The sequence below is a fragment of the Notamacropus eugenii genome, chromosome 3, assembly GCF_028372415.1.
Source record: "Notamacropus eugenii isolate mMacEug1 chromosome 3, mMacEug1.pri_v2, whole genome shotgun sequence".
NCBI classification, from domain to species: Eukaryota; Metazoa; Chordata; class Mammalia; order Diprotodontia; family Macropodidae; genus Notamacropus; species Notamacropus eugenii.
In genome coordinates, this window is record NC_092874.1 from 213,588,607 (window position 1) to 213,604,659 (window position 16,053).

Consider the following 16,053-nt stretch of genomic DNA (forward strand, 5'->3'; position numbering starts at 1 on the left):
CCCTCCACAATGGTTTTAATTTATGACAACAGCCTCCCTCAGTCTTCCTTCCCTTCTTTCAGCCACCCTCCCTTTTAATCCCTTTCAATTCCTACTTCTTCCCACCTTTTAGCCACCCCTTCCTTTTCTTTCCCCCTTCCCCTCCTACTGCCCATAGAGCTAGCTGTATTTCTGTACTTAACTGGAATCAACAGCAAAACTATACTAGTGGGGGACTTCAACTTCCCTCTCTCTGAACTTGATAAATCTAGCCTCAAAATAAACAAGAAAGAAGTTACAGAGGTGAACAGAACTCTGGATAAGGTAGATATGATAGATCTCTGGAGAAAAATTAATAGGGATAGAAAGGAATATACTTTTTTCTCAGGGAAACACAGCACATAGACAAAAACTGACCATGTACTAGGCCACAAAAACCTCAGAATACCGTGCAGAAAGGCATCCTTCTCAGATCATAATGCAATAAAACTTATACATAATCAAAGGCCATGGAAATATAAGCCAAAAACTAATTGGAAACTAAACAATCTAATCCTAAAGAATGAGTGGGCTAAACAACAAATTATACAAACAACCAGCAACTTCATTCAAGGGAACGACAATAATGAGACACCCTGCCAAACCTTATGGGATACTGCAAAAGTAATTCTTGGTGGAAGTTTTCCATCTTTGAATGCCGACATAAATAAAATAGAGAAAGAACAGATCAATGAATTGGGCATGCAGCTGTAAAAGCTTGAAAAAGAACAAATTGAGAATCCACAAGTAAATACCAAATTAGAAATACTGAAAACAAAGGAGAGATTAACAAAACTAAAATTAAGAAAACTACTGAACTAATAAATAAAACTAAGAGTTGGTTTTATGAAAGAATCAATAAAAGTAATAAACCTTTGGTCAATTTGATTGAAAAAAAGAAAGAAGAAAACCAAATTACTAATATCAAAAATGAAAAGGGCAAACTCACCTCCAAAGAGGAGGAAATTAAAACAATAATAAGAAATTACTTTGCCCAACTATCTGCCCACAAATTCGACAATCTAAATAAGATGGATGATTATTTTAAAAGACATAAATTGCCCAGATTAACAGATGTGGAAGTTGAATACTTAAATAATCCCATCTCAGAAAAAAGAAATGAAAAAGCCATCAACGAACTCCTTAGGAAAGAATCTCCAGGGTCAGATAGATTTACAAGTGAATTCTATCAGACATTTAAAGAACAGTTAATTCCAATACTATACAGACTATTTGGGAAAATTGAGGAAGAAGGAATCCTCCCAAATTCTTTTTATGATACAAATATGGTTGTGATACCTAAACCAGGAAGAGACAAAACAGAGAAAGAAAATTATAGACCAATTTCTCTAATGAATATAGATGCAAAAACTTTAAATAAGATTTTAGCAAAAAGAATACTGCAACTTATCACGAGAGTAATACATTATGATCAGGTAAGACTCATACAAGGAATGCAGGGCTGGTTCAATATTGGGAAAACTATTAGCATTATCTATCATATCAACAACAAAACTAACAGAATCCACACGATTATCTCAATAGATGCAGAAAAAGCTTCTGACAAAATACAAAACCCATTCCTGCTAAAAACACTGGAGAGCATAGGAGGAAAGGGAACTTTCCATAAGAAAATAAGCAGTATCTACCTAAAACCTTCAGCAAGCATTATATGCAATGGGGACAAGCATTCCCAATAAGATCAGGGGTGAAACAAGGATGTCCAGTATCACCACTATTAATCAATATGGTACTAGAAATCTTAGCTGTAGCAATTTGACAAGATAAAGAAATTGAAGGAATTAAAATAGGCAAAGAAGAAACTAAGATATCACTCTTTGCAGATGATATGATGATATACATAGAGAATCCCAGAGATTCAAGTAAAAAACTATTTGAAATAATAAACAACTTTGTCAAAGTTGCAGGTTACAAAATAAACCCACACAAATCTTCTACATTTCTATATATTAGTAACAAAGACCAAAAGCAAGAGATGGAAAGAGAAATCCCTTTTAAAGCTACAGTAGACACTATAAAATATTTGGGAGGTTACCTGCCAAAACAAACCCAGTAATTATATGAACAAGACACTTTTCATACAAATAAAGTCGGACCTAAGTGGAAAAACATCAGTTGCTCATGGGTGGGCTGAGCCAATATAATAAAAATGACAATTCTACCTAAATTAATTCACTTATTTAGTGCTATACCAATTAAACTATCAGATAATTATTTTCTAGAGCAGGAAAAAATAATATCAAAATTCATCTGGAAGAATAAAAGGTCCAGAATATGACTAATGAAATGGTAGGGAAGGTGGCCTAGCACTACCAGATCTCAAATTGTATTATAAAGCAGCAATTATCAAAACTACTTGGTACTGGCTAAGAAAAAGAGACAAGTTGAATAAGCTAAGTATTCAAGACACAGTAGGCAATAAATACAGCAATCTCCTATCTGATAAACCCAAGGACCCCAGTTTCTGGGATAAGAACTCACTTTTCAACAAAAATTGCTCGGAAAACAATGTGGAATAAACTAGGCATAGACCAATGCCTGAAACTGTGCACAAGAAGTTCAAATGAGTACACAATGTACATATAAAGATTGATACTATGGACAATTTTGTGGAGCAAGGAATAGTGTATTTATCAGATTTGTGGAGAAGGGAATAATTTTTGACTAAATAAGAGATAAAAAGCATTATGAAGTTCAAGATGGATAATTCTGATTACACTAAACTGAAAAGTTTTTGCACAACCAAACCCAATGCAAACAAGATTCTTAGGGATGCAGAAAACTGGGAAAGAATTTCTGCAGCTAGAGTCTGTGATAAAGGCTTCATTTCTAGAATATATAAAGAACTGAGTCAAATGTACAAAAATACAAGTCATTCCCCAATTGATAAATGGTGTATTCAGAGCAAGAAATTAAAGATACCTATAGTCAAATGAAAAATTCTCTAAATCACTACTGATTAGAGAGATGCAAATCAAAACAACTCTAAAGTACCACATGACACCAATCAGACTGGCAAACATGACAGAACAGGAAGATGATAAATGTTGGAGAGGATATGGGAGAGTTGGAACACTAATTCATTGTTGGTGGAGCTGTGAGCTGATCCAACCTTTCAGGAGAGCAATTTGGAACTATGCCCAAAGGGCTACAAAAATATCCATACCCTTTAACCCAGCAATACAGCTTCTAGGACTGTATTCCCAAGAGATCATAAAAATGGGAAAGGGTCCCACATGTACAAAAATATTTATAGCAGCACTCTTTGTAGTTGCCAAAAACTGGAAATCAAGGGGATGCCCATCAATTGGGGAATGGCTGAATAAATAATGGTATATGACTGTAATGGAATACTATTGTGCTATAAGAAATGATGAACAGGAAGACTTCAGAGAGGCCTGGAAAGACTTATATGATCTGATGCTGAGGGAAAAGAACAGAACCAGGAGAACCTTGTGCACAGCAACGACCACAGCATACAAGAGTTTTTTCTGGTAGACTTGGAACTTCATTGCAATGCAAGGACTTAAAAAAATTCCCACTGGTCTTTTAAGGCAAAATGCCTTCCACATCCAGAGAAAGAACTATGGAATTCAATCATAGAATGTAGCAGATCATTTTTTTGTGTGTATGACGTTTTGGTTTGTTTTATGATTTCTCCCAATCATTTAAATTCTTCTACACAGCATGACTATAGTGAAAATGTATTTAATAGGAATGTATGTATAGAACCTATATAAAATTGCATGTTGTCTCGGGGAATGAGGATGGAGGTAACGGGGAGGGAGGGGGAAAAAAATCTAACTTACATTGTAGTAATTGTAGAACACTGAAAATAAATAAAATTAATTAAAAATAAAACAAAAAAGACAAAAAAAATAACATAAAATAAAAAAATGAATGCTGAAAATTATCTTTAGATGCAACTGGAAAAATTACATACCACTAAGTAGAAGGTGAATGGATAGACTTACAGACAGACAGACAGACAGATGAATGAATGAATGAAAGAATGAATGATGAGCAGGTTGATTTTAGAAAAACAAGGAAAGACCTGAACAAAATACTGAAAATTTATTGTTCAAAGAACAATTGTGAAAGTTATTCAGAGTACCATATATATTCAAATCAACTATAAAAACCTATAAAGGAACATGCTATCAACGTCCACAGAAAGAACTGATAAAAGCAAGTATACATAGTATAATTTTACATATATTTATAAATCTGTGTCAAATATGGAGAGGGAGATAGTCTGGAACTTTATAATGAAACCCAAAATATTATTTTAAATTTTAAAATATATAAGTGCTTAATAAACCCAAAGACCAACCTTGTGGAATAAGGACTTATAATTCAACAGTAACTGTAAAAAGATTAGAAAGAAGCCTGGTTAGGATTAAGTTTACAGAGACTTCACATACACACACACATACACACACACATATATAAACGCATACATATATTCATATATACATGCATACATATATATGACATATGTTGAATAGGACTGTATAAGTATACGTGTACATATACTAAAAGAAGCTCTAAACGGATACTTGATATAAATAAAAAAGGTTGCATCATGAATAACTTTAAGAGAATCAAGGAAGAAAATACCATTCACAATTGAGAGAGTTGAAGAGTTACTGACCAGGTAAGAGATGAAATGATTATAGGAGATAAAATGGAAGCATGTTAACAGAACCTAAAATAAGGAAGAATTTTCTAAGTAGTGGTTGAATTTTAGACCCAATTCAGAACAGTTACAAAAATATTCTTGATATGAATAGAATCTCATTTAAACAACACTAATGTAATAATTATTAATTTGATAATACATTACTATTTTTAATATGAATGTCATAAATTCCTTTTTTATTAAATAATTGACACACATAAGCCAACAACCCACGCTAAAACTATCTAAAACAGATTTAAAGGATATTCGTCAGTCCATTTAGTAATCAACTGAAGATGTTGTTTTAGCAAATTATGTCTGTATCATGCAGATAGAAAATTAGATAAAATTCACAAAAACTGGCATCTTTCCTTGAGAGCTAAAAAGGCATGAATGGGTATAAGCTATAAAATAATAAGGGTCCCAGAGTAGGTACAATATAATCTGCTAAGTGTATACTAAGAATCTGACAAGAGGAAAAGGTTTGTGCATGATACACTTAGTTATATTTTCCTCATTTCCTTAAACTAATTCTCTCACTTTGAAATATTGAACCATTGAAAAAAAACCAGGAATTTTTTCTAAATTTAAAAATAACAGTCAAATATTAACTTTTAAAAACCGATGAAAAATCTGAAAATATAAAAATGAATAACACTGAAAAATAAGGAAGATAACTTCTGAAAGTTATCTGACCACTTGGTAACACTGTTAATTCACATTTTAAATAAGAATATTACTGTAAGCGGACAGAGGCAAGATGGAGCAATAGAAGGATGGACCTGTAGAAGTTCTCCCCCCATATAGCTAATAAAATATTTGTAAAAAATGATTCTAAACACATTCTAGAGCAGCAAAAGCCATAAAACAATAGAGTGAAAAAGATTTCTAGCCCAAGACAGCCTGAAAGGTTGACAGCAAAGGTCTATTGCATCAAAGTCAAGGCTTCTGCATCCAAAACCTCCTAAATGAATATGCAATGGTCTCAGGCCATGGAAGAGCTCAAAAAGGAGTTTGAAAATCAAGTTAGAGAGGTGGAGGAAAAACTGGGAAGAGAAATGAAATGATGCAAGAAAATCATGAAAAGAGAGTCAACAGCTTGCTAAAGGAGAGCCAAAAAAATGCTGAAGAAAATAACACCTTTAAAAATAGACTAACTCAAATGGCAAGAGAAGTCCACAAACTCAAAAAGGAGAAGAATGCATTAAAAACCAAAATTAGCAAATGGAAAAGGAGGTTCAAAAGATCACTGAAGAAAGTAGTTCTTTAAAAATTAGAATGGAGCAGATAGAAGCTAATGACTTTATGAGAAACCAAGAAATTATAAAACAAAACCAAAAGAATGAAAAAATGGAAGATAGTGTGAAATATCTCAATGGAAAAACAATTGACCTGGAAAACAGATTCAGGAGAGACAATTTAAAAATTATGGGACTACCTGAAAGCCATAATCAAAAAAAGAGCCTAAACATCATCTTTTACGAAATTATCAAGGAAAACTGCCCTAATATTCTAGAACCAGAGGGCAAAATAAAGATTGAAAGAATCCACTGATCACCTCTTGAAAGAGATCCAAAAAGAAAAACTCCTAGGAATATTGTAGCCAAATTCCACAGTTCCCAGGTCAAGGAGAAAATATTACAAGGAACAAGAAAGAAACAATTCAAGGATGGTGGAAATAAAATCATGATAACACAATATCTAGCAGTTTCTACATAAAGGGATCAGAGGGCTCAGAATGTGATATTCCAAAAGTCAAAAGGAACTAGGATTAAAACCAAGAATCACCTATCGAGCAAAACTGATTATAACACTTCAAGGGGAAAAATGGTCATTCAATGAAATGGAGGACTTTCAAGCATTCTTAATGAAAAGACCAGAGCTGAAAAGAAAATTTCACTTTCAAACATAAGAATCAAGAGAAGCATGAAAAGGAAACAGGAAAGAGAAATCATAAGGGACTTACTAAATTTGAAATATTTACATTCTCACATGGAAAGATAATATTTGTAACTCCTGAAACTTTTCTCAGTATCTGGGTAGCCTGAGGGATTATACACATATATATATAGACAGAGAGCACAGGGTGAGTTGAATAGGAAGGGATGATATCTAAATACATAAAATTAAAGGTTGAGAGAGGAATGTATTGGGAGGAGAAAGGGAGAAATTAAAGGTTGAGAGAGGAATGTATTGGGAGGAGAAAGGGAGAAAAGGCAAGAAAAAGCTTTTTCAATGAAGGGGAAAAAGAGGGTGGTGAGAGGCAAAAAGTGAAGCTTCCTTTCATCACATATGGTTTAAGAAGGGAACAACATGCACACTCAATTTGGTATGAAAATCTCTTACACTACAGGAAAGTAGGGTAGAAGGAGATAAGTGTGGTGAGAGGGATGATAGAAGGGAGGGCAAATGGCAAGAGGGAGTAATAAGAAGTAAACACTTCAGGGGAGGGACAAGGTCAGAAGAGAGAACAGAATAAATGAGGGGCAGGAAAGAATGAAGGGAAATATAGTTAGTCTTTCACAACACGACTATTATGGAAATCTTTTGCAAAACTACACATATACAGCCTATACTGAATTGCTTGCCTTCTCAGTGGGGATGAGTAGGGAGGGAGGAAGGGAGAAAAGTTGGAACTCAGAGTTTTAGCAACAAATGTTGAGAATTGGTTTTGCATGCAACTTGAAAATAAGAAATACAGATAATGGGATATAGAAAACTATCTTGCCCTACAAGAAAAGAGAGAAGATGGGGATAAGGGAAGGGAGGCGGTGTGATAGAAGGGAGGGTAGATTGGGGAAAGGGGTAATCAGAATGCATGGTGCTTTGGGGTGGGGAAGGCAAGAGATGGGGAGAAAATCTGGAACTCAAAATTTTGTGGAAATGAATGCTGAAAACTAAAAACAAATAAATTTTTTAAAAAAAGAATATTACTGGGGGAGGGCAGAGCCAAAATGGCAGAGAGCAGAAAAATACACATACGCTAGCTCCTACCCCACAGCCCATAAAATACCTATAAAGAAGAACTCTCAACAAACTCTAGAGCAGCAGAAGCCACAGAAAAAAAGGAATGGAGGAGATTTCTAGCCCAGAGTGACCTGAAAGACTGACAGGACTGTCGTGCACCAGACGCAGAGCAGAGCCCACCCCTGCCTTGGCCACATGGCATCAAAAGGAGCAGATCCGAGTGGGCTTCAGGGACAGAATCTCCAGTGGCAGTGCACATCCCTCAAGCCACAGGCGTCAAAGGTCAGTGAGAGGGTCTTTTCAGCTGCTGAGAAGGGAGCACGGGCCTCCTCACGTGGCAGCAGAAGAGGCAGCAGCAGATGGGGCTCCCAAAGCAGGCAGTACCTCCCATTCATTGTGGATGGTCTCATCGTAAACCCCCTGAGGGAACTAAGCCCTGTGTGGCACCCCTGCCCAGACCTGAGCAGCTCATCGGAATCTCACACTGAATAGCAGCCCTGCCCTCGCCTAAAGCCCCTGAGGCTTTGGAGCAGCTCATCTGACTCTCAGCCCTGGCTTGGCTGAACTGGAGGCAAGGTGGTTGTGGAGAGGAAACTCAGAAGTCAAGTAACTGGCTGAAAAAAATGCCCAAAAAAGGGAAAAAAAAATAAGACCATAGAAGATTACTTTCTTGGAGAACAGGTGTCTCCCCCATCCTTTCAGATGAGGAAGAACAAGGCATACTGTCAGAAGAAGTCAAGGCCTCTGCCTCCAGGGCCTCCAAAGGGAACTTAAACTGGGCTCAGGCAATAGAAGACCTTAAAAAACAAGTTAGGAGTTTACTAAAGGAGAACCAAAAAAATGCTGAGGAACATAACACCTTTAAAAAAGAGGCTAACTCAATCAGAAAAAGAGATCCAAAAAGCCAATGAGGAAAGGGAGGTTTTCAAAAGCAGAATTGGCCAAAGGGAGGAGAAGGTCCAAAAGCTGACTGAACAAAATAATTCGTTGAGAGAATTGAGTTCAGGGAAATTAATGACTACAAGTTAAACCAAGCTGTTAGTAAACAAAATCAAAAATTTGAAAAAATAGAAGATAATGTGAAACATCTCATTGGAAAAACAACTGACCTGGAAAATAGATCCAGGAGAAACAACTTAAAAATTATGGGACCACCTGAAAGCCATGATCAAAAAAAGAGCTAGACATTACTTTCCATGAAATGGTGAAGGAAAACTGCCCTGATATTCTAGAACCAGAGGGCAAAATAAATATTGAAAGAATCTACCGATCACCTCCTGAAAGAGATCTGAACAGAGAAACTCCTAGGAATGTTGTGGCCAAATTTCAGAGTTCCCAGATCAAGGAGAAAAAACTGCAGGCAGTTAGAAAGAAACAATTTGAGTATTGTAGAAATACAATCAGGATAACACAGTATCTGGCAGCTTCAATACTAAGGGATCTAAGGGCTTGGAATGGGATATTTCAGAGGTCAAAGGTACTGGGATTGAAACCAAGAATCACCTAGCCAGCAAATCTGAGTGTAATATTTCAAGGGAATAAATAGTCATTCAATGACATAAAGGACTTTCAATCATTCATACTGAGGAAAAGACCAGATCTGTACAGATAATTTGACTTCCCAAGACAAGAATCAAGAGAAGCATGAAAAGGTAAACAGGAAAGAAAAATCATAAAAGACTCTCTAAAGCTGAACTGTTTACATTATCACATGGAAAGAAAATATTTATAACTCTTGAATCTTTTCTCAATATTTGGGTAGATGGAGTGATTGTACATACACACACACATATACACATATATAGATAGGGAGTACAAGGTGTGTTGAATCAGAAGAGATGCTATCCATACCAAAAAAAATAAAATAAAATAAAATAAAAATTAAGGGATGGAGGAAAATTCCGGGAAGAGAAAGGGAGAAATGGAATGGGGCAGGCTATAACTCATAAAAGAGATAAAAATAATCTTGTTCAATGGAGGAGAAAAGGGAGAAAGGGAGAGGGGAAAAATGAAGCTACTCTCTCCACATGTGACTGAAGAAGGGAATAACATGCTCACTAAATTTGATATGAAAATTTATATCACACCGCAGGAAAGTAGGAAAGGAGGTGACAGGTGGGGTGAAGGGATGGCAAATGGGAGAAGGGAGTCATTGGAAATAAACACTTTCGAGAAGGGACAAGGTCAACTGTGGGGAAAACAAAATAAGGAGGGATAGAGTAGGACAGAGGGCAATATAATTACTATTACACAACATGATTATTATGGAAGTCTTTTGCAAAACAACACATATTTAGTCTGTATTGAATTGCTTGCCTTCTCAGTGGGGCTGGGGAGGGAGGGGGAAGGGAGAGAAGTTGGAATTCAAAGTATTAGCAATGAATGTTGAGAATTCTTATTGCATATAACAGGGAAATAAGAAATACAGGGAATGGGGTGTAGAAATTTATCTTGCCCTACAAGAGAGAAGATGGGGATAAGGGAACAGTGGGATGTGATAGAAGGCAGGGTACACTGAGGGAAGGAGTAGTCAGAATGCAAGGTACTAGGAAGCAGGGGGAGGGGAGTGATGGGGAGAAAAATTGGACATGTCACAAAGTGAGGTAAAAGCAATTAATATTAAAAGAATTGACTGAATTAATTACTGAGAATAAATCAATGATATCTCTAGTTTGGGGAAAAGAACTGTAGTCTAAATTTCCTAGAGGAAGGCAATCTAGGGTAAAATTTGGCATTGATGGAAAAGTTAAGGTTTTAATGGTAAAGTTGATTTTATGACTGCTATTTAATCAGGAATTAGAACACATATAGAAAGGCATGTAAGCCACTTAAGACTTGCCTCAAAAGATGTTCCTTAGCCAAAGTGAAATTATAATCATATTTGAAACCTGGTTATTGGAACTTGCCATTTTTAGATGCTATGGGACTATTAAGTGACTGTTCTTCTGAGTCTAACTCCAGGTATGGATAGCAAGAAAGGCAGTCTGAGCCTCCAATCCATGATGCCAGTAAGTTGGTGAGATGCTGGTATGAACTGCAAAAGGTGATGTCATGGGAAGGGTGGGAGAGCAGCTATTCAGCCTGGCCTGAGGTAGGATGCTCCTGACTCAATTTCCCTACTGACACCTGGCAGACTTTAAGCCTGACTGAACGCAAGTGGACAATCTAATCCTGCCTGGAACTGACATGAAGTTGGGAAGATACTGTATCCCTGCAATGTTCCTACTCTTGGTGGCAATTTCCTATAGTCAAAAGGTTTGCAAGCTTAATACCAGATCTGTTAAATTATAGATTATTGGTAGGGGAACATCCGAGGTTAAGTCTAAAATTAAGCTATTAGGCATAGGACTTTAGACCAACAACAATAAGTTAGGATCCTTTAATTGTTAGGAATACTGTGGAGACAATTAGGTCAAGAATTTGTGAAGTTAGCAACATAAATATTATTTGGGTCTCAGTTGGTTAAAGTTTAAAAAAAAAATTCTTTTGTGGTCCATATTGTAAATGCTTTAAAAAGAAGTATCACCTGACCAAAAGTTTGAATTGTTTTATCTGTAAGAAACTGTGTTAAAAATGAAAAATAAAATTAAAAAAAATAAAAGATCCCCCAAAGTTACTGGATTTCTACGCAAAGGTTCTTAGAATGACACTAGTCCCAAAGTATATTTTTTTCCACTACAAACTTTTCACTCAATTTCTTGACTTTTGTGTACCAAATGATATCCCAAAAGCTAACAGCTTGGACAGTTTCCAGGAAAAGTACATTTGAGTTAGCACACAACTGAGACACTGAAAATGATGAAAACCCTGCTTAGCATAATGGCAATTCAGACCTTTGGGGCTTTTGACACATAAGAACTGCTGTTCTTGATCTCCCAGGTGATTGCAAAAGATTTGAGGCAGTAAGAGTGAAATTTGTGAAGAAATGTGATGAAGGAAAAAGAAAAGGACTGGCATTTATTCAAGAACCTGATGGCTACTGGACTGAAATTCTGAATTCTAAATATCTAATAACCTACACTTAATTTTGCCAGAACAATACAGTTTTGATATTCTTTGAAGACACTGAAAAAGAGGAGCAATGTGATTCAAGCTTTGTTAGACTAAAGGAAGAATGCAGAATGTATTTACATAGTCCTATCTCCACTTGAAATTTTCTCTTTCGTTCTATTCATAACCATTTTGTTGTATTTTACATTACTATTCATGTTCATTTTATATCTTCCCACTAGCTGAAATACTATAGTTCCAGCTCTGTCTTTGAATGTTGTCATGAATTTTTGCCTTTCATATAATAATAACACAATTCTGCCTTTTATGCTTCCGGAACATCAGTTCTCTTTGCCTTTTAACTTTTATTTAGGCATCATTAAAAAAATTTATGTGGTACTATTGTGCCATAAGAAATGATGAACAAGAAGACTTCAGAGAGGCCTGGAAGGACTTATATGACCTGATGCTGAGTGAAAGGAGCAGAACCAGGAGAACTTTGTGCACAGCAACAACCACAGTGTGCGAGAGTTTTTTCTGGTAGACTTGGAATTTTGTAATAACGCAAGAACTTCTTAAAAAAAAAATAAAATAAAATCCCAATGGTGGTTCTCTAAGGCAAAATGCCTTCCACACTCAGAGAAAGAAATATGGAAGTCATTCACAAAATGTAGCAGATCATGTTTGTGTATGTGTATGTTTTTGTGTATCATGTTTTGATTTGTTATATGATTTCTTCCATTTATTTTAGTCTGACTACATAGCATGACTATAGTGAAAATGTACTCAATAGGAAAGTATATGTAGAACCTATACAGAACTGTATGCAGTCGTGGGGAGGGAGGGGGGTGGGGGGGGTAGGTGTGGGGGGGATAAAATCTCAATTGTATGGCAGTGATTGTTAAACATTAAAAAATAATTTTAAAAATACAATAAAATGTACTATAAGAGGCAAAAATATAAAATAAAATATTCAGGAAAAAAAATTTATGTGAAAAAAAAGAATATCACTGTAAAGGTCAGGTTTAATGGTTAAATTCTTCATCAGTGTATATGACCATTTAGAGTTTCAAGAAAAATAAGAAAACATTTATCTTTAATTCATCTTTATTCTACCTATTTGTCACTCACACAAAACAAGAAGAGATTCCAATGTTTTTTGTACTCCCTACTTACTACCTGCCAAGTAAAATTTAAACTCTTTTGCCTAGCATTCAAGGCCCTCTCTCAACCTATTCTGCAGTTATATTTCATATTAATCCTTTACATGTTCTCTACACTCCAATTAAATTCATCTTATTTTTTTCATTCTCCACATCTCCAGCAATTTCTGCCTTTCTGATATCTTCCTTTGTTCATACTTTTTCCTTTGCCATTTTTTTCCTTTACTGTCTAAATTCCTATCCCTCTAAAGACCAAATCCCATGTTACCTCCTCAGTACAGCTTATTGCCTTTAAACCCCATAAAGCTTTTTTTTAGTACAGTGGTTTGTGTGTCTGTGTGTATACACACACATATATAGTTAACTTTTTGTACCCTGTGCTCCACTATAGTCAAAAAGCTCTATTTATCCTCAATAAGTTTGTTTCAAATATTTGATTAAATGACATCTCCCCCATCAGACTTTAAGTTACCTGAGTCCAAAGACTGTCTTTTGCCTCTTTCTTCTCTCACTAGCACTGGCACAGTGCCAGGCACTTAATAAGCACCTTCAGTCACTTTTCAGTCATGCCTCACTCTGTGTGACTGCGCTGGGGTTTTCTTGGCAAAGATACTGGAGTGGTTTGCTATCTCCTTCTCTAGTTCATTTTACAAATGAGGAAACTGAGGCAAACAGGGTTAAGTGACTTGTCCAGGGTCACACACCCAGTAAAGAAAGTCACCTTTGAATTCAGGAAGATGAGTCTTTCTGACTCCAGGCCTAGTTGCCTCCAGTAACTGATTAATAAATAAATAAATGAATGAATGAATAAATAAATCTTGATACCGTCTGAAGGTAAAGTCATCATATTAGCTAGAGGCAAAAAACACTGATTACAAGTTAGATGACATAGGTTTAAAACCTTTTTTTTTGATATAAGAAAGTTGATTCCTTAAGGACCCCTACTCAAAACCTAATCACTATTAGGGTGCTCATTTTGATTTTATAAGGGGGAGTGATTGTTAGAAATTATTTTACTATATTCATCCAGTAATATGTACTTAGCCAGCCATCTAATTATTCTTAATGCATATTTTATATAAGTTGCAAAAGAACACAGATTGTAACAGGAAGGTCCTATAATAGGCCCCCAGCTTTTAATATAATGGTGAATACTTGTTTATCAGCTATAGAGCTTACTTGCACAACCACAAGACTGAAGGAACACTAACATAAACATCTTCGGAGAAATTTTGCCATGGCATGGAAAGTCACTTAGTCCTCTACCGCCAAAATGTTCAAGAACATATGTATAGTCTGAAAGATCTCCTCTTTCCCTGAGAAGTAACCCATTCATCTTGTGATCACTCAGTCGGTGGAAATTATTTCCTGCCTTGTCCAATCCAAGACCCTTTTGATTTTAGCTTATTTTAGCCTATGCATCATATTCCAACCAATGAACTGATTCTGTATCTGACAGAGTCTCTTTTGAATGTCTAGATATCTAACCTTATAAAATAAGGCTCCTGGAAAAAGGAGGCACCTAAGATAGTAAGAACTTAGTTCTGGGGTCCCCTTCATTGAAGGTGGCCAGGTCCCTTTAGTAAAGTGTTTTGGCCCATAAATCTGCCTCAGGTTCCCTTTTTGGTCATCTGGGCTAATTTTTTTCCCCACAGAATACTAACTCCATGACCTTAAGCAAGTTACTTAATATCCTGAGGCTTCATTTTACTCATTTGTAGAATATAAAATGGTAGACAGCCTCTGATAACCCAGGAGGCATGCAAAAGGAATGAATGAATGTTATTACAATTTTAGGAAATGTTAAAATGTTTATTGTACTTGGAAAGAAAAATGTTCCTTTCCCATTAAAAAAAAGAAATTATTATAAATCTTCACAGACTTCATCAAGTATATACACATATATAATATTACATATATATCTACATATGTCTATACATGAATATATATACACATGTTAGACATGATATGAATATAGACTGGATCTGTGGTTTCACTGGTGTAGGAACTCCTCAGTAAACTCCCTATAACAATGTTGGCTAGCATTTTCTTTGCAACTTATACTCTTAGAGCGTTACTCAGAACATCAATTAAAGTGACTTGTTCACAATCACACAGCTGGTATACATTAAAGTGATTCTGATTAAACAAAGGCAAAATATGACTATGAGTCAATTAAGACTGACTGGAACTATTTTAGATAACCCAAGCATATCTGAAAACTTCACTATAGCTGGAGTGAAAGGGGCCTGGATGTTAGATCAGATGACATCCAATGTCCTTTTTAGCAGTAAATTTTTGAACTAAAACAAAATTACCTGCAGAGGAAAACAAAAATCCACTTTGAGAATTGTTATAGGCCTTAGAGGTGTCAGAGGCAGGACTTGAGCCCTGGTCTTTTTGGTTACAGAATAGGAACTCTATTCAGTAAGTCTCCCATATCAAATAATCAATCAAGTGCATACTATTTGTCTAGTACTACGACTATCATAAACACCACACACACACACACACACACATACACACACACACACACACACACACACACCCCACTCTCAGCAAAAATTTCAAGTGATCTGACTGACAGAGAAGGATTCACACTGAATAAGTGTGTTTTCTAAATAACTAAGGGTTGAAACACTGATGACACTGAGGTCTACCAAGGCGTGTATTACTACCTGCTTCAAGGTCAAATACATATCAGAGTATCAAAAATATGAAAAATTTTGACTATGGCCTAAACAATTCTGTGGATTTTTTTTTTTAATACCATAAATGAAGAGAGGATGATTAGAAGTTCCTGTTCATAAACAATTAGAGAAAAGACCATCAACTACTTCTTTGAAGCTTTTAATAGAGATCATACAAAAAATTTAGATGTAGTTATTCAAATACTTTACGTGATGGAAAACATTCACCAATGTACTGCACAGTGCTACTGCCACTAGAATAAAAATATATCTGTAAAAGGAATTTAATAAATTCTTGTTGCATGAAAAAAAATCACTACCCCAATAAAAGACATTTTAGATATCAATCTGAAATCTATATTCAGATGTTAATTATCAAATATAAAACCTGATAAAACACATATAACAGGTGAGGAAGCAGTTCCACTAATAGAAGTTATTCTTATTTTTTTTTTACCTGTAGTCAGGCTGTCTACTTATGGGATGATCATCCCTTGGCCATCGATAGCTGGGCTCATCCTGT

The 16,053-nt window shown here is 35.6% G+C and overlaps 1 protein-coding gene across 4 annotated transcripts in view; it reads right to left on the minus strand.

The window, feature by feature from the left end:
- The window catches only part of PPHLN1 (periphilin 1), a 136,740-nt gene that overhangs the window by 77,023 nt on the left and 43,664 nt on the right, over positions 1–16,053 (minus strand). For all 4 annotated transcript variants that reach the window (XM_072654319.1, XM_072654318.1, XM_072654317.1 and 1 more), the window contains one exon: positions 15,988–16,049. In XM_072654319.1, the coding sequence (XP_072510420.1) occupies positions 15,988–16,049 (62 nt within the window). The remainder of the gene's footprint in view (positions 1–15,987; positions 16,050–16,053) is intronic.